We start from the raw sequence: 26,507 nt of genomic DNA on the forward strand, positions 1-26,507 counted from the left end.
TTGGGATACAGTGTAATTGGGATTAATTACCTAACATGCACGATTTTTTATTTACTTGTCGTATGATAGATTTGTTTTTTGTATTCTGGGGTTTGATTCACACACACACACTTAGGTTAAGAGGTTTTCAGTAAAGTTGAGAGAAAGAGAGAGAGTGAGAGAGGTGCGAAATAACGAGCAGGAAGACAAGTACTGCTAATTTATTAATGAAGCGAGCTGCTTATAAAGTGGCGTGCAGATATCTGAGTACCAGAGATCGCTGGTACAAAAAACATAATGATTAGACCGCTGGTACAAAGATTTACAAACAGACAATAAAATATGACCTGAGATCAAACTATTTCTCTACAAAAACAGGACAGGTACATACAGAAAACATAATGATTAATAATGTCTGATGTGTTACAAAAATACTCCGTCACATATACATAATGCATGGTCACTATAAAATATACAATTCACAACAATGATAATAATATATATATATATATATATATATATATATATATGTGTGTGGTCGACCCCAGGTCGAATGTGAAGGCATTTAGAACCTGCAGAAAACGGGATGTCCTCATTACAGAGAACGCATTGAGCAGGGACTTTACAAGAGAGATCATCGAGTATGGGGGCGTCTGACGATACCAGGTTCACAAATGCCTGTAGTTTTTTTGTAGGAGCAATTAATCATTAATTTTCTGTAATAGGCAAGTTTTTGATGTATATACACACACACACACACATATATATATATATATATATATATATATATATATATATATATATATATATATATATATATATATATATATATATATATATATATATATATATCATATAGGTGTCAGGTTTATTTTCTGAAAAAGGTATTGTCAAAATTGAAGGTTTTTTTTTTTTTTATACAATAAGAACAGTAAGATTTTCAGTCATCCTTTATTTTTCTTGTTTTCATAATCGTTTACAGTGGATTCTTCTTCTTCTGACATTGTTCAGCTTTACAAATTTCATCTTGACATTCCCAAGTCCCTTTTATTTCCATCCTCTCCACTTACATTAACATTTCCTTCCTTTCATTTTTTTCAAAGTACCCGTGAAGAGCTCTTTATTTATTTCATCATTTTACTATTTTCTGATTCTTTTTGTTCTAACAATGTTCAAAAAAATTAAAAAGTGTTTCAGGAAAAGAACCAAGTGCTTAACTCTTATATATTGTTGAAAGCTCACACAGAGAATTCCAATGCTATTTCATGTCAAACATTTACCACAGTCAAAATGTGTATATTAAATGGCTACATTCATTGATATCATATAACCTTTGCAAAGCAAACGAATATATATAATTGGACTTCAGGGTTTACCACACTTAAGATTCCCTTGGGGTTGACTTCTGAGGATTAGAAGACGAACTGGCACAGACCCCAGCGCGGATACGAACAGTCCCCTTGAGTCACTCTGACAGAAGAGGAAGAAGAAGAATCGCGTTCCAAGAACCCACAGCGCCTGGGAGAGTCTGCCTGGTACCCTTCCACCCAAAGCTCTTGCCCTATCGGTGCTCCAGACTCTGCCCATTTTCCGTCGTATATGCTGACCCATGGACCTTTGAAAATAAATAAATAGATTTAGAGAAACAAAGTAAAGAAAATGTAATCAACAAATCAATGTATTAAGAACAGTGAAGGTCAGAGAAATATTCTAAAATGAAGTTTTCATTGCTTAATGAATTCTGTGTAACTTTCATTGATTAATGTTTGTTGATGATAATGTGCACACACACATATTATATATATGTATGTGTGTGTGTATATATAAGCATATGAGACACTAATGTAATATTTTCTCTCCCTCTCTCTCTTTAATTGTCAGCTATTACAAGATTTATGTAAGGAGGGAACTTACCCATATGAGCGAAAGGATATGCCTGCTCAATGTCCCGCAAGTGTCGTGAGTCGAAGCCTTGCAGAAGACGCCATCCCTCTTTCCAGCAGTGGTCCCTCATCTGCTCCCACGTCTTCCATTCATTGACAGACTTTACGCATCCCAGACCCTGGATGGCCTTGCCCGGGCTTTTACACAAAAACTCTAGAAAATTAGCATAAATCTTTAATCAAAAGATTTGTATAAGGAAAGAGAACCGATTAGAACTAATTAAACATAAACAATTTAACGTCTTTGTAAAGTCCCCGCTCAATGCGTTCTCTATAGAGAACATCCCGTTTTCTGCGGTGCCTTCACATCGACCTAGGGTCGATCAGAATATATGTTTATCACCATAATTGTAAACTGTATATTTATTGTCTTTCTAAACAGTCATGCTTTATGTACAAGTAACGAATTATTTATGTTATGTGTCAGACATTATTGATCACTATGTTTTCTGTATGAACCTGTCCTGTTTCTGCAAAGAATTAGTCTGACCTCAGGCCACCTGTAAATCTTTGTACTCGCGGTCTCTGCGAAGTATACGCAGACGCCCGCATCCCACTTTATAAGCGGCTCGCTTCATCAGTAAACTAGCGGTACTTGTCTTCCTGCCCATTATTTCGCACTTCTCTCACATCTTCTCTTGTCTATGGATACAGTTTTTGAAAAAGCTTTGTTCACATCCTCGGGAACGTCAGTTGCAAGAGTAGCTGTTACTCCAGTGGAGTTCCTGAGAGTTGCGTGGGGCTGCACTCAGCTTTGCTTCAGGCCACGCATTGATGACTACACAGCAGTGAAATATGTTAAGAGACAGCCATTGTACAATGACCCTGTTTGTTCAAGCAAAGTGAAGTAGACTCAGTTCAAGAAACATATTGAGCTTAGTAGATGCCTTTGAAGCTAGATATATTGAAAAGGGTGGCAAAATGATTTTGTTCATCCATAGAAAAATAACTCTGTTCAAGGTCTATGGAAGGAAAATATTTCTGAAAGAATTTTAAATAGCTTTTAAACTCACAATTAAAGTGATAATGCATTTAGTGAAAACCCAAGTGATATATTTGCAGAATCTATCAAGATATCTAGTTGGAAACATTCAATGAAGTTCTTGGAATAAACCTTTATTCAGAAATAAAGCTCCTAAAAATGTGCGCCTTTAAATAGCATGACACTCTCTCTGTTTACTTTCTTTTGCTTATAAAGCCATTATCAATTCATCATCTTCTTCTTCTTCGTTTAACATGCTTTTTCCCATTTTTTATATGGAGTAAGCACGATGCCTTCTTTTTGAAGGACTCTGATTTGGCATTGGGGTAGACCGTAGCCTCAGTCGGCTGCCCTGCCTGACATCGCTTAGACCCCGGTAGCGCATGTGTACATGTATCGTACCAAATCCCCAGCTCCCTTTCTCCTGGCAGCGAGGAGAGTTGAGCGGTTAGGTCGACAGTTCAAGACGTGTGAGGTGTCTGTTATGTTTTTAGAAGATGTTGGAGTGGCTTTGTTTGTGTGTGTATTAGTCTGTAACACCCATTTGCTTTCAGCAAACCTATCCGTTGATTACATACATAATCCCAGGGTGTCTACACGGATAGTAGTGTCCGCCTCTCTCACCGGTCGGCTGCGGATTTAAACCCGTGCCACAGACCTCTATGAAGTCCGAGGCTGCTGCTCTACCGACCTAGCCATCGAGGCTCAAAGCCATTATCAATTCATCACTTGTACAAAAGACACAACATTCGACTATTTAGGAAGCGATATGACCAGTAGAACTAACAGTATCAAACCACATGGAGCAAATATTTGTCTGGGAAAATGATATCAAAGAACTGTAAGAAAAAGAAAGACAGAAATTAAGAAACCGATAAAGCAATCTGTCTTACCATCACAATGTGATCCATTCTGTGCAAAACCCAGAGGACAAGAACAGGTGTTCCCATCTCCCTCGAAAGGTGGGTTGCAAGAGCAGCTGTAACTCCCGACGGAGTTCCTGCATTCTGCGTGGGGGCTGCACTCGGCTTCTCCTTGGGCGCACTCATCGATGTCTGCTCAGGATTAGATATACAGTTTTGAGAAAAAAGCTTTGGAAAATGGCCCAGTTTATTCTGAGGGAGGTCGAGTAGAGTCATTTCAAGAGACAAAGAGGGCCTGGACTCTTGTGACGCCATATATAATGACTCAAAATTAACTGTATGCTGGATAAAAAAAATGTGAAATTCTGAAATGTGGACAGCTACTAATTTAAAAACCATAAGCGTCGTATCATATGACATTTTGATATTAAAGAAAGAAATATGTTCTTGGAAACATGGCCATCAGAACTCGTCTTCAACTAGAATGACAACCCACAGGATTCGTGTATTCCAAATCCAATCCTGCCTCATTTGTTTTTGTTTGAGACAAACTTGAAGAACTTCTCCAAATTGCACCCATGTTCGTGGGGAGTAAAACCAGAAAGCAGCGTGATTTCCATTATCAGTGTACTTGAATGCAATTAGCCTAGAGCTGTAGCCCGGCTGCCCACACTTTAATCTTAGAGTAAATGGCATATATATGAGAACTGTAACAGGATCAATGAAGAAAGAGAACAGTGAACTGCGCAGGCTCTCTCACCTTCACAATGTGGACCATTCCATGCAAAGCCAGGGGGACACGAACAGGTATAACTGAAAAACTTTTCGGTACATATCCTGTCGGTACCGCAGCTGTGGGTTCCCTCTGAGCACTCATCTGTGGAATAAGAGTACTGTAGTCACTATCAAGTACACAATGATTACATGAGGAGTTTTGTCAACCGTCAGTTATGTATTTTACATTACTTTTAAACTGTCTTGAAAGCTTTTCCATTATTTAGTACATTAGGATACATATATTCCAGTACAATTCTTTTTAAATTTATAAAAAAATATATGGCTATAACTAAGATCATCACACTAACCAATTCCTCCAGTCTCTAACAAAGAGATGACCCCAGATATTTCCTGGTGAAGGGACGATTCTAGTTTTTGTTGCCCTAAAAAGAAAATTAATCCCATGAACAACTGCTCGTAACTCTTATGCCATTTGATAAGACTTCATTTTACATGAGGCAATTTTAAACCTATAATATCACAGTACTTCGAGAAACGTCATAAAAGCAGATGAAAAATGAAAAATAATTACCTTCCAACTTTGAAATTAGGTAATAATTAGAAGTTTCTGTACTAATTACACAATACAAAAAATCATTGCCAATGCCAAAAGCTAAGTACCTGCTTCAAAGTCGTCCCTTCCGAGGCATCCTCTGGTTTCTTGAGGAATTCCTGAAATGTTTGGACAAAGGGACTTCAGATATGACTTGGTCAGCTCTAGCAAGGAAAAATACATCACATGATGAAGAGGATTGCGGCAGATCTTTCAGTATTTTCTCCATGAAGCAATTATGCAAGTTTTTAAAGGCCAAATTGATTAATGATGTGATCAGGAGGTTTTTGAAAGCAAAGAAATTTTATCGACCATTGTGGACAGTAGGCTATATTTCTGCAAGAGAGGAACACAGTTGCGCCTCTCACTGTGACGATCAGAATTGATTTCCTTCGCCTATTCAGAAAGGAAATTTCTCATAGTTTCAGATGTGAAGGATCGAAATCTCTTTGCAAGATGAAAATATCCATCAAGACAATTTTATCTCCACTGGAGGACGTGATGTTCAAGAGAATGTCTGGCCACAATTTCATCTAACTTTTCTCTCGCTCAGTATGCTGTGCAATGACCTTCTAGAACATCAAAGCTACAGTCACACCATCATAGCATACACGTGTGTACTCTATATGTGTCTGCGTGTGTGTGTGTGTGTGAATATATGAAAACTGCACTGAGAGGGAGTATGATGCTACACATCATACCATGTGAAATGTTACATTGAAATTGCATGAAAAATGCTTCGATTAAGTGGATGAATTCACATGAACTATCTTAGAAAAGCTCTTAGTTGTTCCTGTACAATGTTTGATCCATTATTTTTGAGCCAAGCCTTTTCTTGCATAATTATCTAATGAATCTATTTACATCACAAGGGTCCTGGTTGTTTATTGGTGAACTTGGAGAAAATAGAACGTTCGTGTTTAAAGTTGACTTCTAAAAGCAATTCTAACTGTTAATCAGCTTGACAACATATTAACAGAAGGGAAACATTAGATCTTGAAGAATTTGGCGTGTGTTTAGCATTTTGTTTTTAGGATAACAAGACTTTAATAAATACCTTTCATGTGTTCCATCTCATGGTGGGTGTCTGGAAACAGAGATCTGATGTCAATGACAGCATATTGGAAGGATATTTCATTCAAATGAAATACTAACTGAAAGATGTAACCTGTCATTACACCAGTTTCATACTTATGAAGAGAGAGTTTAAAAAATACATAGCTATATAACTTATTTTGGGGGATTTTTTTTTTCAAAATATTCTCTCTAAAAAAAAAAAAAAATGGCCTCAAATGGAAAATGGGTAAATGGCTGGTTTTAATTTAATAGCTACCTGAATCAATATCTGAAGCATGAAGTTTTATAAAGTAAAGAAATATGCTATTCAACAGAAGAAAGAAACTCAGAAAATAATTACCTTGAAGATTGTTTTCGACAAGTTCAAGTTTCTCCTGCATTTCTGAAAATATAAATTATTCCTGCTTTTGAAAACACAAAGGTCGTATTGGCGAAACTTGACTCACTGTATGAACCATAGAAAGCCATGAAATACTAATGTGTTATTTATTAGCACATAAATATTTGGAAACAAAATGTGTATAAATATTACCTCGAAGGTTGTTTTCGATGAGTCCAAGCTTCCCCTGCATTTCTGAAAATATTAATCATTGCTTGAAGAACACTGGTCTTTCTTCCTAAAAACACAAGGCTCACGTTAATAGCAATTTACCCCAGTATTTGAAGCACAGAGATTTATGAGGCATGGATATCTGTTATTTAGTAGAACATGAAATTTTGAAGCATAATGCATGAAAATTACCTTCAAGCTTGTCTCCCATATTTTCCTGCTTCTCCTGCATTCCTGCAAATATTAATCATTGTGTTAAAAACGTCGGTCCTTATTTTCAAAAATGTTCTCCGCGAGAAACGTTTGAATAAAAGGGAAACACGAATAAACTCACGTTACCGGAGTCTTCATCAAAGAAGTGAGAAATTTACACGAGAGTGTACAAAGGTTCTTCTGCATCCACTAGCTTTATAGCGGGAACAGTCCTCAAGAAGTCTTGACTTACTCTGGCTTTTCTCTCCACCTGCTGCTCACCTTTGCAAGCGAGAAGGGGAAAGTGATAAGAAAACAACTAAAGAAAAATGAAATGTATTAAAACATCAATAGGAATCAAAGGTAAGTGTACGTGAAAAATATATGCCAACTTCTTTTGAATTCACAAAAATCCAGAACAACAAAACCTGCCATTCAGTCCATTTTAAGGCCTGGCAGTGGAAGGAACAGAAGACTTCTGGCACTGGGATGAGTTACAATGTAACATTGCAACTGAATGTGAATGTGGAAGCTCTGCAGAGGACGTTACACACACAGACACACACAGACACACACACACACACTGGCTCTTGAGGAGAAGGTAATGAAAGAACTAGAATTGAATTTGTCTGTGGAAAAGTCCACTACATCTTCCATTAATCCTTGTGACTGGTGAAGATCCTGGAAGGCGTAGGGTACTAACATAGAACAACACTATAAAGCAGTGGTAGAGTTCACCATCTGAAACAGGTGTCACTGATGATATCATCTCTGCAGGTGTAGAAAACTTTAAGAGTAATACTAAGTTTTGTGGCAACAGTATAAAACCATTTTTCTAACCTGAGAAAATATGAGGTAGTAGGCTGTAGATGTCAGAAAGGAAAGATCTGAAGCAGCTTAATGAACAAAACCTTCGTATTTTTTCAGCATGAGATGAAATCCCTTTTAGCTGCTGTGGAAAAGAACATCGTGAGTTGAAGGTATCACCAAATATTGCCTAATGCTCGTGACTATTCAACACAGCCTTACCTGTACACACCGAATCATGGAGCAGGAATTTGTTGAAAGACTGATTGATCAGGAGAGTCTATTTCAATGAAGTTTAGTATCAAGTCTTAATAGCTCAACCACAGACTGATCACCTTAGATGGCTGAAAAACCATCTATAATCAGACCCAGTGCATCATTGGAAATTTGGGCTGCCATATTTTCAGCCAGCTGAAGGAAATCAGAAAACAGAGAGAGATCCAGGGTTGACCTGCCATGTAAAACTAGAGCCATAAGTCGATCCCTGCACTTAGCACAACTGCCTCCAAAGATGACAAGACTGGCATTAGTGTCAGTTTGTTTGTCAAATACTTATTTTATCAGGACGCATCTAAGTATGCAGACATCACTTCTGAAATAGACAGGCCTTCCGGAAACCTATAACATAGGGTTCCCTACAAAATTTCTCACCATAATATTCACTATCCTCTTACTAATAAATAAGAGCAATTGCTTCGAAGTAAATAACCATGTGCTGCGTATGTGATGTGCTGTGGCTGCTAACAAAGGAAAGGTAAGCAAATCCTGAAACTAGCAATTCCGCGTTAGTCTTTGCTCCAACCATTTACAGGGATGACACTAGGGGTCGTGAGGTCTGTCTTAGGCCATCAAAAAGTTAAGTATACCTTAGTTTTACCAGACCACTGAGCTGATTGACAAATGATGAGGAAAACATTGAAGAGCTTCTTTTCGTGAAATTAAGCTGAAAGCCACAGATTAGTTTCATATTGCTCGAATGAATGAAAAAGGAATCCCCGATTGTAACATGACACAAAACTATTCAGCATACAATGAACAATGAATCAAATTCCTTACACAGGCAAAAGATTTTGTGCCAAGAAGAAACTGTGATGACACCATAAATCAATCTAAAAAAAAAAAAAAAACATTCCAGAAGTAAACAAGTCGATATGGTGGCGCCATCTACCAGGCAAAGAAAAACAGGATTCCCCCTTCAACCAGGGTAGAGCAGTTATAGAACAGTAATGCTGGATCCCGAACAGGCAATTAAGAGAACAGAGTAAATGGAAAAGATCAAATTCCTGTGCATTTAAAAACTAAACTCATCTCTCTAACTAACATTCCCAGACACACCAAATGGTGTCTGAGAGGAAATGTGCTCGGGTAAATGGCAACACACCCAGGACTGAGGAAGTCCAACATACTGTATAGAACCCTGACAGCTCAGTGCAGTGAAAGGAGTGCAACCAAAATTGATAAAAATCATGAATAGTTTAAGAATTAGTCTTGGCATCAAATGTATTATCTTATCTTTAAAGAAAAAAAGAAAAGATATAAGAATGTCGAGATTGTGTTTCATGAAAAAGAAAAGAAAACTTGAACATGAATCAGGATTTACCCTTCACCTGGTTCAAGACTGCTTCTTGTTTCTGCAGCACTTCTTCCATTTTGATGAAGAGAAGATTCTCCCATTCCTGACAGTGGGCAAAATTCCCCACTGTCAGGAAGAGAATGAGAGCAAAAATAGTAGGCTTCATCTCTGCAGAAAAGAACAGCCGAACTGGCTTTCCTTTGCAGCCCTGGGTCTTTATATAACCAGTCCTCACGGGGACACGTCTATCAGACGCGTGACTCAGTCCACTGTCCAAGAACCTTGCCTCTTTGTTATCAGACCAGAGTTCAAGTGGGTGACTGATAGATAGACCGGGGGGGTGGAGGGGGATGAGTGTCGCTGGCTCTGTTATCATAGCCTGATGATTGAGAAGAGGTTCGCAAGCACTCGACAGGGTCATGATAGGACTTACCGAGTGCCACCCTTGAGACAGCTGCTTCGCTGTTCCTCGGTTTTGAGGAATAAAGGGAAAATGAATAAAGATGGATTGTCTCTGAGGAATAAAGGAAAATGAATAAAGATGGATTGTCTCTGAGGAATAAAGGAAAATGAATAAAGATGGGTTTTCTCTGATGGAACTGGCAATGGGTATCATAAAAAGAAAAACAGATAATAATAAATATATTTTGGATATTTTTAGTGTGTAGATGGGTTGTAACTTAGCTAGTTATTTGTCCTTTACGTCAGTGCTACAGCCGTGTTCTAATAGGTTATGTCATGGTAGATGCCATTGAATGTACCACCATTTGGCTAGGTCTGAATATCACGATCATCAGAGGTAGCACGTAAATAACCGTAAGTACCTTTAAGTAGTGTTCGGAGTCTGTAGAAATAAGTGATTAAAAGCTCATACCCCTTTCTAGAGTCAGGTAGATCCTCAGCTAGTTGGATTGCGAGGGACGGATCTGTTCAGGGGAAAAGAGTAAAGTAATCGGGGCGAACAGCTTGCTTAGTACAGACCTTCAGCTGTAGTGATCCAAAACCACCAACCGTCTTCAGAGGATTACAAGTTCAGTTTAGGGACCTATCCCACAAGGAAGGTTTCACTAGGGCCACCTTTAGTTAGGGTATCCCTTAAGATCCCTTTTCCCTAAAAACTACTTACTGGCAAGTTTTGTTATCTTTCAGGCTACCCACCCTCTGCAAAGTGGGGGGAGTTGTTTACAACCAACGACCCTTCTACCTCTTTCTTTCCAACTTAGTGGAATCGACGAGGATCGATTCAACAGACTCTGGGCATCAGATACGAGTGTGCACAATTGCTCTACAATAAGGTAAGTCTGAAGATGATAATTACTCGCCGTTCTCCCATCGCATCTCACACTGTATTTCTGTTTCAAGTTTCTCTCTTATCAGTCACTGACTGAAGAACCCTAGTGAAACCATATCCCATTTATAAAGTTGACTATATGAAGTACAATCAGTGTTGCCTAGTGAGATTGCATAAAGTATCCTCCATGGTGTTAACATAATATTCTCGATTTAAGATACACCCCATAATATACTAGAGAACCGACTATAAGAGCGTCACTAGAGCAACTCAGCTGTTGCATCATCCTCTAAAGTGGGGGAAAAGTGATTGTGTCCAAAGGGGGGTGAACTGGGGAGCTGTTATTGGCTCACGTAGATTTCCTTACTTTAATTAATTTTTTTTGTTGGACTAGATGGTTGATCAATGTGGTTTATTTAATTAATTTGTTTCAGAGTAAATAAAAAGATTCAGTAACCTAGTTTCAAATGGCGACCGAATCTAATTAAGATAATTACCTGTCTTTTAGGTAACTTAAACCTTAATTGATGGAATTACGTGGGTCTTAGCTAAAGCAAGGCTGTATAAATCACAGTAATTAATAGATAACCTCATCCACCGAATGACCCATGTAAATATATATATATATATATATATATATATATATATATATATATATATATATATATATATATATATATATATATATATATATATATATATATATATATATATATATATATATATATATATATATATATATATATATATATATATATATATAGCTTGATGATAAATAATATTGCCAAGACCAGGAAGAACATTCTTTATTATACGAGCTTTCGAGGTATAAAACCTCGTCATCAGGCTGAAAAAACACAAGGATGAGAATCAATAAAATTACAATTGTCATAATAAATCTTCAGCAAAAATACTAACCAAATATATAAAATGAACAAGTGAATACAAACTAAAAGGGTGAGACGTAAAATAACGAAAAATTAAAAGCGAACACAAACATAGAAATATGAAAATAAAAATAAGGTGAAATGTAAACAAACTACCACTCACAAAGTAAAATATTTAACGACCCTAATTGAGTACCTACTATGAAATTACACGATAGCTAGTTGAATACCACACGAGTTGTTCAATTCCGGCTTCATCTTTTAATAGTCAGCGACTCTGAAATCAGAAGGTCCAGTCTATTTGAACAAAAGACAGTACCCGAAAAATCCAGGTCAGTGAAAGGATGGTCCTGTGCTAAACTGTGTTCTCTAATGGCAGAAAAGGGTGGTTTGGAAAGGGGAAACCTAGTTCTAATAGACAGACCTCTGTGTTCCAAAATTCTGTGTCGGAGCCAGCGGGAACTGGATCCCACATATCGCAGACCACACTGCGAACAAGTGAACAAGTAAACGACACAGGAATTAAGGTCCACAGGCAGAGCAGGCCAAAGTTGTATAAGAAGAACTCAATACGCACTTTGATAAATAGAGCCTACAATGTTTGTTGTGATTTTAATTTATTTCATCAAGATATGGTTTTCCTCCTGAATTATTCTTCTGAAAACTCATATCCCATTTTTGTATTTTATAAAGTTCTGAAAAATTTTTTAAATGAAAAGTTTTGTCCCAGACCGGTGTACAGTACTGCTAGTAAAGATGTAAAGTACATTAAATTGCCTTACCTTGGTCATAGTAGCTATATGGTCCGAAAAAGTTACAAGAAATACTTAAGCATTGTTTCCCTCAAATTAGTTTCCGGTTTGTTTTCTGTAATCGTTTTACAATAAGATCACTTTTCAGAGAGAAGCCTACTCTGCCTGTGGACCTTAATTCCTGTGTCGTTTACTTGTTCACTTGTTCGCAGTGTGGTCTGTGATATGTGGGATCCACTTCCCGCTGGCTCAGACACAAAATTTTGGAACACAGAGGTCTTTCTATTAGAACTAGGTTTCCCCTTTCCAAACCACCCTTTTCTGCCATTAGAGAACACAGTTTAGCACAGGACCATCCTTTCACTGACCTGGATTTTCGGGTACTGTCTTTTTGTTCAAATAGACAGGACCTTTTGATTTCATAGTCGCTGACTATTAAAAATATAAAGCCGGAATTGAACAACAACTCGTCTGGTATTCAACTAGCTATCGTGTAATTTCATAGTAGGTACTCAATTAGGTCGTTAAATATTTTACTTTGTGAGTGGTAGTTTGTTTACATTTCACCTTATTTTTATTTTCATATTTCTATGTTTGTGTTCGCTTTTAATTTTTCGTTATTTTACGTCTCACCCTTTTAGTTTGTATTTACTTGTTCATTTTATATATTTGGTTAGTATTTTTGCTGAAGATTTATTATGAAGATTCATTTTATTGTAATTTTATTGATTCTCATCCTTGTAGGTTTTTTCAGCCTGATGACGAGGTTTTATACCTCAGGCGCTCGTATAATAAAGAATGTTCTTCCTGGTCTTGGCAATATTATTTATCATCAAGCTAAGATTTCCAAGTAGCTTACTGAGATTATACGATATATATATATATATATATATATATTATATATATATATATATATATATATATATATATCTCAGTAGTGTAAGGTGAAGGATCAGTACTTTATTCCTTTTCTAAGTACTTTATTATTGCTGCAACGTTGCAAGACGTAAAAGTCCCATTTTCAAGTTATAAAAGAGAAGACAAACGTTAAAATAACAAACTCGGAATTCGGGCGGGGTTCAGTTTCGACTTAAGCTCACGAGAGATACAGAGTTAGGAGTTTGGCCTATAATTTTAAAATCTTCGTAGTTTATGTCATATTTACATTTCTTTGCATGTTCACATATACATGAAAATTCAGGATTAGTTAATTTGACACCTGTTCTATAGCTATAACGCTTCGATGAGAGTCTAATTTCAATTCGAGCAACCTTCGTGTGGAGTCGAAGTACTTCCCAAGATTACATCTGGGGCAATTAAATAGATTTACGATTCCTGAGGTCACTAGTGGATCGAGTTTCTCTTTACTAATGTACCGGTAGAAGAAACCATTGATATTATCGTTAGCCATATTTTTACTGGCCCAGATGCCACTTTTAATCATTTTAACCTCACTGATTTTACAAAATTGTTAGAGCTCGCTTTACAGGACACAGCCTTTGTTTTTAACGGTAAAGCCTACGTTCAGGTTGGTGGTATGGCGATGGGGTCCCCTTTGGGTCCCACCTTTGCAAACATTTTTATGTGCTCCCTGGAGGAGAGCATATTGGACAATTGTCCTTTGGCCTACCATCCCTTTTCTATAGTAGGTACGTGAAAGATACCTTTTTATTGCTCAGAGATAAAGATCGAGCTGGGAAATTTCTTGATTATGCCAATAAAATACATCCTAACATTAATTTTACAATTGAATATGAAAATGAAAATAATCTGCCATTTTTTGATGTAGCAGTGACAGAAATTAAACCCATGGAAGAAGTCACAAGAACTGAAGATGTGAAAAATCAACTTGAGAAAATGAAATCAAACAAAGCAGCTCTCTTCAGACTGTTCTTACGGAGCACCAGCCTTAAAAGAGAACTGGCAGAATGTTGAAACAACATACTGAAAGGCTGGAAAACACAGAACAGCTGGTTTAAGTAAAAAAACAACACTTACACTCAAGAAACAACACCCCACAGTCAAAGATCTCGTACCAATTGCATTAACTAATGTGTCATATAAAATTTTCATTGGGATCCTGAAAACCAAAATAGAAAAGCATATATTAGAAATATAAGGAAAAAGCATGAACTCCACTCAGGCTCCACTACTCAAAGAAGAGGAATTGATAATTTGTATATCTTAGAATATTGCATACAGGAAACATATAGGAGAAACTTAGGTAAAATTGAATCGCTTAAAAATAGGCAGCTAAAAGAAATAATAAATAAATGGGACAAAAAAGCTTGGGAGAGAGAAATGAACGACAAAACAACATTAAGAATCTACAGAAAATATAAAGAAAACATGAATGAAGAAATCTGGCATGATAACACTAAAAAACAATGCTGATCAGTAGGGCTAGACCAAGCACACTAGACTCAAATGATATGAATAAGTTAAAAGGGGAAGATACAAAAATGTCTTGCAGTGCCAGATATAACAAGTGTCCATAACAGTGTACGTAGATGGCCATAGGTGCACATCATTTCATTCTGGCTGCTAATCCTTTTTCTTTACCACTCACGTTTGAGGCTCCAGCAAAACATTCGCCAACAATATTTCGAAGATCTAAATCAAGAGCAAACAAAGCTTCGCCATCAGTAATCTTCGTCTCATAAAATCCTACAACTGCCTCTCACTTCTTCCCTTTGTCGAGAAAGCTGAGACAAATGGAGACCTATTCTGTACGACTTACGTCAGAGGCCTCATATATCATTATCGTGTAATGTTCACTGGCAACGACATCTTTCTTAATGCGATCAAGAATGAGAATTTAGCTCACAATCTGCCAGTTGAATAACCCTGCTACGTAGACTACTCTACCCGAAAAATTTGAGTCTGCCCAAATCTTGAGGGGGGGCTGCAGCCGCCCCAGGCTCGTATACGCCTATGCAAATTAGCCCACAACATCGGGCCTCGAACTCTTAAATACAGTCCACTCACTCAATATCGAGAAAAATTCTCGACAGACTGCTTCAGAGAACAAATAAAAAAGGCCACAAATTAAAGCAAAGGAAATGGCAAATTTGACCAATGCAGTCATCAGCAAAAGCTGTGGCAGGGTGAAAATAGGAAAACTTTATCGGAAAGTATTAGCGGTGCCATCCTTCCTGCATGCCAAGGAAGCCACGAAACTCGACAAGAAAACCATAAATGAACTATAGACAATCAAGTATATAGAACAATCCTGAAAGCACCAAGTCACGCAGCAAGTTGAGCATTAAGATCCGAAATAGGGGCCTCTTCATGCCACTTAAGAGATAGGAAGAATAAACTATTCTGTCTGAAACATAACACACTTGAGAGTGGTGGAAATAGCCTCATATACGAGACAATATGAAAACAAGAGATCCTCGTGGAATCTGCAGTATAAGACCATATGAAAGAATTAAACATTAAACTTAGGTAAAACTGAATCGTTTAAAGCTAAGCAGCTAAAAGAAATAATAAATGAGACAAAAAAAGCTCGGGAGAGAGAAATGAACGACAAAACAACATTAAGAATCTACAGAAAATATAAAGGAAACATGAATGAAGAAATCTGGTATGACAACACTCAAAAAACAATGCTGATCCGTAGGGCTAGACTAGGCACACTAGAATTAAATGATAGGAACAGGCTAAAAGGAGGAAGATACAAAATGTTTGTGCTGTGAGGAAAAAAATGAAAACTTAGAACATGTCAGACTCTTCTGCCCAGCACAAAGTGAGATTAGAAATAAATAGAGCTTTGCGCAGCAGCCATATCAGGAAAATAAAGAGGAACCGATAGCTATAATATACTTTAATTTACAGATCTGCGAAAGGGGGAAACTGGAAATAGGAAAGAATTTATAAAAGAAGCAAAAATCCTAAACGCAAAGGAGGGATAAAACGCGCAAGGGAGGAGGAGCCGTTGCAAAGGCAAGCCTCTTCTATTACTACTACTACTGATGTGCACCGTCATTCAACTTTAACAACGAAGGTAATATGACATTTTATTATCATTTTAATCACGTTAAATTACCGGTGCCCGTCCTAAATCCACCTTAGCAGGCTGGCCCGCCTGTGGTAACCTACCAAGCCTGCCCTGACCTGCCCCCAGGGAGCTGCGGCTGACCTCAATGACCTGTCGTGACCTACCAAGGCTACCGTGACCCGACCCAGGAACCTCATTAACAATGACCCCAAATGAAAAGTTGTATAGAGTAAAAGATGTTCAGCGTGGTAAAATCTACCCGGAAATTAACTTACGCGGCCATTTTTGGTCAATTTGGGAAGATTTTATATAAGTTGCCAATGCTAAATCGTACCACGTAACCTCGGGGTATTTACTGGTTAAACTATCGCCGTATTAGCTATGGGGTCGGTATTGTCGTACCCTATAAGTCGTAATTTGATGAGGAGCTCTTTTAAGTAGTGTAGGTTAGCCCACAATTTCATTTTAAAACAATACCGACAGTTTTTGCTGCAGAACGTCGCTTTTTCGGTAAGATTTTATAAAAGTTGCCGATAAGACTCCAGTCAGCCATTTTTGCACGAAAAACCATTTTGAGTTTTTCGTGCAGAAATGACTAAGAAATAATAGGGCGCTAAAAGAATCCTTAAAATACCAATATAACTTCACCTACGGGTGTTGGCTGGTTGCAATTTGGCCGTATTAGCTATGGAGGGGGGGGGGTATTCTTACCTTATAAGTCGTAAATTTTCTAATTTTTTATTTCATAGTTTGTATTGGCAACTTATAAAATAATACCACTTTTTCTAAGTACCCCAGTCACTGTGAATGGTGGGCACGCAGCCCCGCTCTCCCGCAGCTCTCAAGATGGCTGTAGTGCGACTCTACTCTCACCCGACAATTCCTAAGACTGCCGTCTTGCGTTGCCCCGACCTGATCGCGGGAAATTTTTAATTCCATCCAATCGTAGGCCCGGTTGACCCAGGTTGATCCCTACCCCCATGGATTGAATACATCTAACCAATGAGAATGTGTCTGATCTATACGATTAATAGCCGTACGCCCTGATCCACGTTCGTGCTTTCTTTCCGTTCTTTGGCCACCGAGATGGAGTGTCACGATAAAATTTTGTTCTCTAGCATGGTGCGTCCGCTGACGAAATTAGCTCAAAAGCCGCCCGACATCCCCCATCTCTGATTTACTTTCCCAGCCGAAGCTAGTACTCACGATTCACTTGAACTCCTGACCGCTGCAAAGAAGCCTAGCCTGGTACCCTCGTGGTCAGACAGCAGCGATTTTCAGTAAGGTAAGCGGTGCAGTTCTCTTTCTTTGCGGCAAACATTGCACAATGAATAATGATGATTTGTACCTACTACCGTTAAGGGGTAGCCTAGGCCGCTCCACATGTTTGAGTTACTGGGTTACAACGATGGGGGGGTCCAGGTGAGCGAAGCTCCCTGGCCAGGTTGGGGCATGGCGCCCTAAGTAAGGTTAGGTTGGGTATTGTATTTTAGTATTTTCATTTTTATTTTCATTTATAGATTTTTATTTTTATTTATAGTATTTTTATTTTTATTTTTATAAATATTTTTATTTTTATTTTAGATTGGGTTGGGTTAGATTAGGTCAGGACACTATATTCTAGGTTCGGTTAGGTTTTGGTTTGTTTGGTTAGGTCGCAGCCAGTGACAAAGCACGTCCCCGGACAGATCTTTAGTCCCCACGATCGGGACAACGGGACACGCATTATGTAGCCGTATGTGTGTAGAGTGGCGGGTCAGTCTGTCAATAACGAGTAATGTTTCTCATGTAGGCAAGCAGTAGCCGAGGCTAGTGGTGTCAGTAGGTACATTAGGATAGACTACCCAAATGTTGTAGCTTCTTGTATGTAGAATGGCGGGTTAGCCTCTTGTATGTAGAGTGGCAGGTTAGTAAATCGGGGGATTACGAAAGTTGTGGAAATTGTACACCTTTGTGTCCATCTCCCCCCCCCCCCCCCCCATAAACCCTGGTATCCCAACAAAGCCCCCATTACCAGTTGTAGGTTTCCTTCGATTTTTTATCTGAATACTGGGTCATCAGAAAAACGTGGTAAATACCAATGATTTCATTCCCGATATCAAAAAAATAATATGTAGTTTTCGTTGGATCTTTTAATTGCATTTCTTTGGCGGGAAAGTCACCGTCCCATGGTCCTTCACTGGCCCCCCCTAAATTGTCCCAGTAAGCTGTGGCCCTTCTTAATGACCTGTTGTAGCTTACCTAGGCTACCCTAACTTGCCCCAGTAAGCTCTGACTATTCGTACTGACATTTTGCAGCCTACCTAGGATACCCTAACTTGCCCCAGGAAGCTGTGGCTATTTTTTCTGACCTGTTGTAACCTACCAAGGCTACCCTAATCTGGCCCATTAAGCTGTGGCTATTCTCACTGACTTCTCATAGCCTACCTAGGCTACCCTAATTTGCCCTATTAAGCTGTGGCTACTCTTTCTGACCTGTCGTAGCCTACCTAGGCTACCCTAACCTGCCCCAGGAAGCTGTGGCTATTCTCACTGACCTGTTGTAGCCTACTTAGGCTATCCTAACCTGCCCCAGGAAGTTGTGGTTACTCTTACTGACAGTAGCCTAACTAGGCTACCCTAACGCTCTCTAGTAAGCTATGGCTTTTTATCTACCTAACTTACCAAATAATTGCATAGCTATCAGTTTCTACATTACGCGGCAACTCAAAATTTAATCACGGTAGCGCTCTTTTGTTTTGGATGTGGTTATACTGCCCCGCCCACTTTCGGGGAAGGATAGTTACAACACAGGTAGCGCTCAGTTCATTTCTGCCGGTCAGTGACTGAACACTTGGCCATGGGCACCTCTGAATTTGTTGTTTTCCACTGGATGGTTGCTGTTGTTCTTCATTTGGTGAAGCACTTTGTTCCTTTTGGTAGCGTGCTATTGTTAATTAGCTTAGCTAATTCAGGACTCCCTTTTTTGTGACTCTCCTGATTTTGACTATTTGATTGGAATAATCATGTCAGGTTCTAGCCTTTCTAGTGTCAAGTACTTTAGTAAAGGCTGTAAGAATTGGTTGACTTCAGCTGAATACGACAATCACACTCTGTAGTTTGTGTAGGGAGCAAGTTTGCTCTCCTGAACTTTGCTGTGACAAATGTAAGGGGAAGTGGAAGACTAAATGTATTTTAGAAAAGTCACAGCGTGACAGACTTAGGAAAGCTACAGCTAGGGCTGAAGCAAAGGCTTCCGCTAGTCAGGTTTTGGTCTGCAAGGGTTGATGTGGCTGATTTACCTGTACATGCAACACCTGTGACCACTTTTTTCCTTATCTCAAGCCCTTTGACTTTCCCTGTAACTGTGATCCCTGGCTCTCATTCCTCTGAACCCAACGCCATTGCCAGCCTTGAAGCTCGTGTTGATAAGAAATTTGATTTATTAGTGATAACTGTTTCCCAGATTGGGAACTCAGTGCATGTCCTCACGGACAGATTTAACAGTGTTAGTGCAATGTCAGTGGAGGGGTGACTACTTGTCCCACCGATGCTCCTAAACCAAGGTCCCTGCTAAACTCCCCTTGCTCTCCTAGGATGAAGTAAACTGGCAGTCCAATGGAGGTCGGTGGAGTTGCCCACGAGTATTCCCTGCCTCATCCGAGCCTGTTGTCCGCTTATCCCAGGACTCGGAGGATCGCCGTTGGACAGGCATCTGCTTGAACATGCATGCATTATCTTCCAGTGACTCAGACTGGTGGGGCTCAGAACGCTAATGTTTCAAGACCATTGAAAAGGTCTGGCGCCCCGATGGATGAAGACATTCCCTTGGCTTGTAAGCGAGCGTTGGATAGGGCTTGTAGGCCTCTTCCCTCACTGTAGTTTTTGGGAGTCTCCTCAAGCTTCTCGCTCCCTTTCGGTGTCCACCGAGCGCCACAAAGTGTCCAAGAAAGTGCTGGTTAGTCCAGTGTATGCATAGTGTCTGAATGCCCAAAGTCCGAGAATTTAGTTCCTGATTGTGAGTGATCAGTGTCTGAGCGACATTCGTTGGAGAGTCCGCCATCTGCGCTTCCAGCTTGTGGGTACCCAGTATCTGAGCGTCCCGAGAGTGTTCGTGCATTGTCGGAGCGCACAGTGTCCAAGTTGCAGACATCAGATCTGTCTATTAAAGGTATTAATCTTGGTGATCCTGTTGTGTTTGGTCGGTCCGTGAGCGGACTCCAGGGACCAAGCGTCTTGTGTTAATGGGCGCCAATGTTGATGTTTGTCCACCTGCCAGCGTTCGTCGAGGCATCACATGTGGGACTCTGTTCCTGGTGTATCTAGTGCCGATCCTCTTGTGGTTCAGGATCCTTTCTTAGTTCCTACTCAACACCGCTTGGATAATATCTTGAACCTGTTACAGAAGCCATCTGTTCAGATACTCTGGTTCATGCAAGTGTTCACCCTAGTTTCAGCTTGGGCCCATTCGCACGTGATACGCCTGTTGAGGTATCTCGATGATTGGTTGGTCCTGGTGAGCTCTTGCTTGCAGTTGCTTCAGGATAGGGATCAGCTCCTCAAGTTTTGCCACAATTTGGGATTGTAGTAAATCTTGAGAAGTCAGGTCTCGCCCCCCAAGCAGAGGATAAAGTACCTGGGCATGCTGATAGATACGGTAGCAGCAAGAGTCTTCCCCTCAGACTCTCGTATCAGCACGTTCATGAAGGCAGCATGGCTGTTCCTGTCTCGACAGGAGCAGCCAGCTCGACAATGGTAAGTCGTCATCGGTCACCTGTCTTGTTGGGGAAGCAGGTCCCTCATGGGCATCTACACCTTCAGTCCCTGCAGTGACAACTGAAGGAGTGCTAGTCCCAGTCTTGAGGCTCCCAAACCTTTCTCATCCCTCTTTCAGGGGAGGTGAGAGAGGACCTAAACTGGTGGATGGACGACAGGAACCTCTTAATAGGAGTATGCCAACATACTCCCCCTCCAGACATGCTTCTGTTCTTGGATGCATCAACCGAGGGATGGGGCACACACCCGGACGAGTTGCTGACTTCGGGAGTGTGGCACCGAGACGACAAGCACCTTCACATCAACCTCCTGGAACTCAAGGTGGCCTTCCTGGCTCTCCAAGAGTTTCAGGATTGAGTGATGGGACACTCTCTGGTGTTGATGAGTGACAAAACCACGGTAATGGCATACGTCAACAAGCAAGGGGGGGAGGGGGTCCCTGGTGCCCCTTCTGCTTCATCTGTTGGCGATGCAGGTGCACGAGTGGGCTCTGGCCCACTCGGTAGAGCTGTCAGCCAGGAACTGGCAGACAAGCTCAGCTGCCAGAATCAGGTGATACGGACAGAGTGGTCCCTTCACCCAGACGTTGCGGAGAGGTTGTTCGATCTGTGGGGGCGTCCAGTCATAGATCTGTTCGTCACCTGGCACAACAGGAAACTTCAGGTCTTCTGTTCAGTCGTGCCAGACCCATGGGCCGTTGTGGAGGACGCTTTCCAACACCCATGGGACAACCTCAGTGTCTACTCCTTTCCTCCATTTTTTCTGACGCAAGTTTATCAGCTAAGCGATGATCACCCCGAATCTCAGGATGATTATGGTGGCTCCCAAATGGCCCCAGGGTGTTTGGTATCCCAACCTGCTAGCTCTTCTTTCCAAGGCACAGAGAAATTCCTCCCTGGCCCAACCTGCTGTGCCAACCTCAGGTAGAGTGGTACCGCCAGGCAGTGCAGTCCCCATGTCTTCAAGGCTGGCAGTTATCCAGCATCTGCAAGTGAGAGGCTCTTTGCATCTCGCAGCAACAGATATGGATGGACAACTCAGGCAGCCCTCTGTAGTGGTATACCAGGGAAAGTGGGCCGTTTTCCGTGGTTGGTGTTGTAAAACACTGTGCAGCAGGTTGCGGACTTCCCCGTCTTTCTTTGCCAAGAGAGGCTTCTCTCTGTTTCAGCCATAAAGGGTTACAGAACCATGCTCGGCCTAGTCTTGCAGCTTAAATGGGTAGATATCTCCTCATCATTCAAGATTTCTCTACTGATAAGAAGCCTCAGTAGGTCTTGCCCACCCAGGGACCTCAGGCCCCCTGCATGGGATGTGATTCTCATTCCAAGGAGCCTGACTCATGCACCATACGAGCCCTTACGAGAGTCGTCAGACAGGGATCTGACTCTCAAGACCATCTTTCTGCTTGCCCTGGCATCGGTGAAGAGAGTAGAACTTCACGGACTTTTCTTTGATGTTAAACACTCGAGGGGAATGGGGATCAGTTACGCTCGATTTTGTCCCAGACTTCATGGCGAAGACTCAGAACCCATCGGTCCCTGACGCTAGGTTCAAGTCCTTCACAATCCCCTCCTTAGAGGACCTCATAGGTAATGACCCGGCCTGAGTGTTAATGACTCTTCGTTAGTGCTGGCTTGACCAAGAAAGAGGTGTCCAAGAATACAATTTCTTACTGGCTTCGTGAGACGATTAGGAGAGCGTACTCTGCTGCTGGAGAAGACGACACTGGTACCTTCCATCCGAGAACTCACAAAGTCCGGAGCATTGGTCCAACCCTTGCATTCCTGAAGAACCTGTCATTCCTCAGGTATTGAAAGCAGGGGTGTGGTCTCAACAGACCCCCTTTCACTTCTTTCTACCTTTGGGATATTGCCCACAAGTCCTTGGACTCCTTTTCCTCGTGACCTGTGGTGGCTGCTCAACAAGTTGTGTAGCTTACTCGGCTCCTCTAACAGGACAGGGTTGCATCTCGCCTAAGATGTGCAGTTGTGGATGCGAGAATGAGTGTGGGAGTGACTGGCCTCTCCTTCTTCTCTTTATCCTGGCTCTCTTCCTGCGGGCAGAGAATGGATTCGAGCCGTTACATGCTGGATCTGGTGGTCGATGCAGGTATGCATACACTTCGAGCTCCTGTTCTACAAACCTGAGGTCCTTTACATTACATTTCCTTGCCCACCTCATGCCACCCCTCAATCTGACACCTGGGCCGAAAGGCAAATTGCAATGTTTACATCCGGGCAGGCAGGACTCCCACCTCCTGGACGGCAGTTAACTGCCTAACCACCGTATTTGAAAGTTCAACGGCCATTTCTAGCTGCACTGTAAGTAATTCCTAACGTAAAGGGCCTCAGGTTGGCATAGTTAGGAAAACTACAATTTACTTAAAAAAAAGTGTTTATACTTAAGGTTCTCTACTTGTCTGAAGTTTGGCAGCAAGTTGCTAAGAGTTGCTAAGTATCTTGCCAGGTGCTGGTACAGGCTAAAAGTATTTCGCTACAGATGCCGTACTTCTCAGTCCAGTTTCCTACAGTCTGCCAGCAGCCTGTCATTGAACATTCCAAATTTTGAAAGTAATTTGTATTTTTCCTAACTATACAAACCTGAGGTCTTTACATAAGGAATATGATTCAGCACAGCTGGAAACAACTGTTAAACTTTTCAACAAGGTGGTTAGGTAGTTAACTGCCATCCGACTGGCAGAGATTGTAAGCATTCACTTTGCCTTTCGGCCCAGGTATCAGAATGAGGGGTGGCGTGAGGTGGGCATTAAATTGTAAAGACCTCAGGCGGGTATAGTTAGGAAAAATACAAATTTCAAAATTTCTCATTTGTTCCTACACAATACACAAACCATCAACCTTTACATAAGGAAGACTTACTGTCTTGGTGGGAGGAATCTGAGTGAGTTTATGAAATGACTGGTAGTTCACCACACGTGGGTCTTCTTCCTGGTCAAGTAGATTAAGGAAGAGGACCGCGCCTCTGACATATTGGATGGAGTATGGAAACTGCATGTTCACCTGTCAGACTTCTAGGCCTTTTTGAACGAATGCGTGTGAAAGCAACATCATTTGAAAAGGGGCTAGGTTGAACCTAAGTGTCAGAGAAAATAAAGTAATGTATAAGCAACTGGTTTGATTTATTGTCGGGCCCTCTCACCCATGCTAGAGAGAGGGCAGGACTTGCTCCTATACATCTACATTACGCAGGAAATAGGATGGACACTCGATTGTGAAACTCACCTGCATCAACGCCAGTTCTGGAATGTGAAGGCTCGCCAACCTACCTTCTGCCCGCAGGGAGAGGAAGGTTGAGGAAAGAGAAAGGGAGGGAGGCCAATAACTCACACACGTACTCTCTCTTTCGCAACTGAATGCCTTAGGCGAGGTGCTACTGTCCTCTTAGAGGAGCCAGGTAAGCTACACAAATAGTTGAGCAGCCACCACAGGATCCAAGGAAAAAGTGTTCAAGGACTTTTGGGGAATATCCTGAAGGTAGAAGGAGGTCAAGGTGGTCTGATGCAACCACACCCCCTCCTTCAGTGCCTGAGGAACTGGACACCTCTTTCTTGGTCGAACCAGTACTAACAAATAGTTGTTGACACTCAGGCCGGAGATGTCAAGTCCTCTTAAGGTAGTACCACAGCACTCTAACTGGACTGAGTAGTATCTCATTTGAATCATTAGCAACAAAGTCCTCTAGGTAGGGGATTGTAAAGAACTCAAACCTGGCATCAGGGACTGACGGATTCTGAGTCTTCGCTACGAATTCCGGGATGAAATCAAGCGTAACTGATCCCCATCTCCTCAAGTGTTTAACTTCCAAGGAAAGATCATGAAGTTTGCCTACTCTCTTCGCCAATGCTAGTGCAAGCGAGACAACTCTTGTAGAAGCTCATAGGTGCACGAGTCAGGCTCCTAAGAATGAGAGTCACATCCCACTCAGGTCCGGGGTTCCCTGGGAGGGCAAGATCTTTCGAAGCTTTTCATCAGCAGGGAAATCTCCAGTGGGGAGGAGATATCCACACCTTTCAGGCATAGGACTAGGCCCATGGCAGCCCAGTAGCCCTTTACAGCTCAGACGGAAAGAAGCTTCTCTCGGTGAAGAAAGACCAGGAAGTCCACTACCTGCTGAATAGTAGCTCTGACTGGGGAGAGACCCCGTCTACGACACCAACCACAGAAGATGGCCCATTTTCCCTGGTATGGTCCACAGCTGCAGAGGATTAACGAAAGTATCCAGACATCTCTGTTGCTGTGCAATGGAAAAACCCCCTAGCTCACAAGAGATGCTGGCTAATCTTCAGCTGTGAAGTGAAAGAGACTCCACTGACTGGTGGTACTGTTCTATGTGTGGCTGACACAGAAGGTTGTGCCAAGGAGGAATCTCTCTTGGTGCCTCGGAAAGCAGAGCTAGCAGGTCTGGACACTATACAGCATGTGGCCACTTGGGACCCACCAGGGTCATCCTGAGATTTAGGGTGACATGCCCTAATGATCACCTTGTGAATCAGACAAAACGGAGGAAAGACATATGCATCCAGCCTGTCCCATGGGTGTTGGAAGGTGTCATCTACTGCAGCCCATGGGTCTGGCACAATGGAACAAAACACCTGTGGTTTTCTGTTGTACCGAGTGGCAAACAGGTCGATCAAAGGTCGAACAGCCTTTCTATGATGTCTGTGTGAAGTGACCACTCTGCCCTATCACCTGACCCTGGCGACAGCTTGTCTGCCATTACATTCCTCTTGACTGGACTGTATCTGGCTGACAGCTCTACCAAGTGCACTACTGCCCACTCGTGCACCAGCAGTGTCAACAGGTGTAGTGGAAGAGACACTAGGTCTTCCTGTTTGTTGACATATACCACTACTGTGGTGTTGCTCATCAACACCACAAAGTGCCATCACTTGATCCTGAAACTCTTGAAGAGTCAAGAAGGATGCCTTGATCTCCAGGATATTGATGTGAAGGTGCTTGTCATTTCTGCTCCACACACCTGAAACAAGAAACTCCTCCAGGTGTGTGCCCCATCCCTTGGTCGAAGCATCTCGGGAGGGGGAGTGCAGAGACACCCCTATTAGGAGGTTCCGGTCATCTAGCCACCAGGCTAAGTCCTGTCTAACTTCCTCTGAGAGAGGAATGGGAAGGAACGGGGAGTCCCATGCTGGAGACCAGAACATCCTTCAGCCTCCACTGAAGGGAATGAAGGTAAAGCCACCCATGAGGGACCAACTTCTCCAAAGACGACAGGTGGCCGAGAACAACTTGCCATCGCCAACTGGTTGCTCCTGCTGAGACAGAAACAACTGCGCTACCTTCCTGAAACTGCTGATACGCGGGTGTGAGAGGAAGACTTTTGCTTGGTGTATCTGTCAGCATGCCCAGGTACTTTATCCTCTGCTTGGGTATGAGATCAGACTTCTCGATCTTTACCACAACCCCAGGTCGTGGCAAAATTCGAGGAGCGATCCCTGTCCTGGAGCAACTGCAATCAAGAGCTCACCTGAACCAGCCAATCGTT

The 26,507-nt window shown here is 41.5% G+C and overlaps 1 protein-coding gene and 1 long non-coding RNA gene across 4 annotated transcripts in view; one reads left to right on the forward strand and one right to left on the reverse strand.

Moving 5' to 3' along the window:
- Window positions 1-916: 916 nt before the first annotated feature.
- LOC136835891 (uncharacterized) lies at window positions 917-9,497 on the reverse strand. 3 transcript variants are annotated; one of them, XM_067099738.1, is made up of 11 exons: window positions 9,324-9,497; window positions 6,917-6,958; window positions 6,707-6,748; window positions 6,515-6,556; window positions 6,155-6,184; window positions 5,166-5,216; window positions 4,853-4,927; window positions 4,528-4,644; window positions 3,798-3,959; window positions 1,894-2,076; window positions 917-1,594 (listed from the first exon to the last, which is right to left on the reverse strand). In XM_067099738.1, exons 1-11 carry the CDS (start codon window positions 9,460-9,462, stop codon window positions 1,392-1,394), a joined length of 1,086 nt encoding a protein of 361 aa, XP_066955839.1. In that variant the 5' UTR covers window positions 9,463-9,497; the 3' UTR covers window positions 917-1,391. The 3 variants fall into 3 exon arrangements, with proteins under 3 accessions (XP_066955839.1, XP_066955840.1, XP_066955842.1); XM_067099741.1 differs by having other exon boundaries at window positions 1,190-1,594; window positions 9,331-9,497; XM_067099739.1 differs by lacking the exon at window positions 6,155-6,184.
- A 956-nt stretch (window positions 9,498-10,453) lies between these two features.
- The window catches only part of LOC136835893 (uncharacterized), a 59,756-nt gene continuing 43,702 nt past the window's right edge, over window positions 10,454-26,507 (forward strand). Inside the window, exons 1-2 of the long non-coding RNA XR_010852273.1 lie at window positions 10,454-10,591; window positions 16,067-16,235. This is a non-coding gene — a long non-coding RNA (uncharacterized lncRNA). The remainder of the gene's footprint in view (window positions 10,592-16,066; window positions 16,236-26,507) is intronic.

The sequence above is a fragment of the Macrobrachium rosenbergii genome, chromosome 55 (assembly GCF_040412425.1).
Source record: "Macrobrachium rosenbergii isolate ZJJX-2024 chromosome 55, ASM4041242v1, whole genome shotgun sequence".
In the NCBI taxonomy this organism is placed as follows: Eukaryota; Metazoa; Arthropoda; class Malacostraca; order Decapoda; family Palaemonidae; genus Macrobrachium; species Macrobrachium rosenbergii.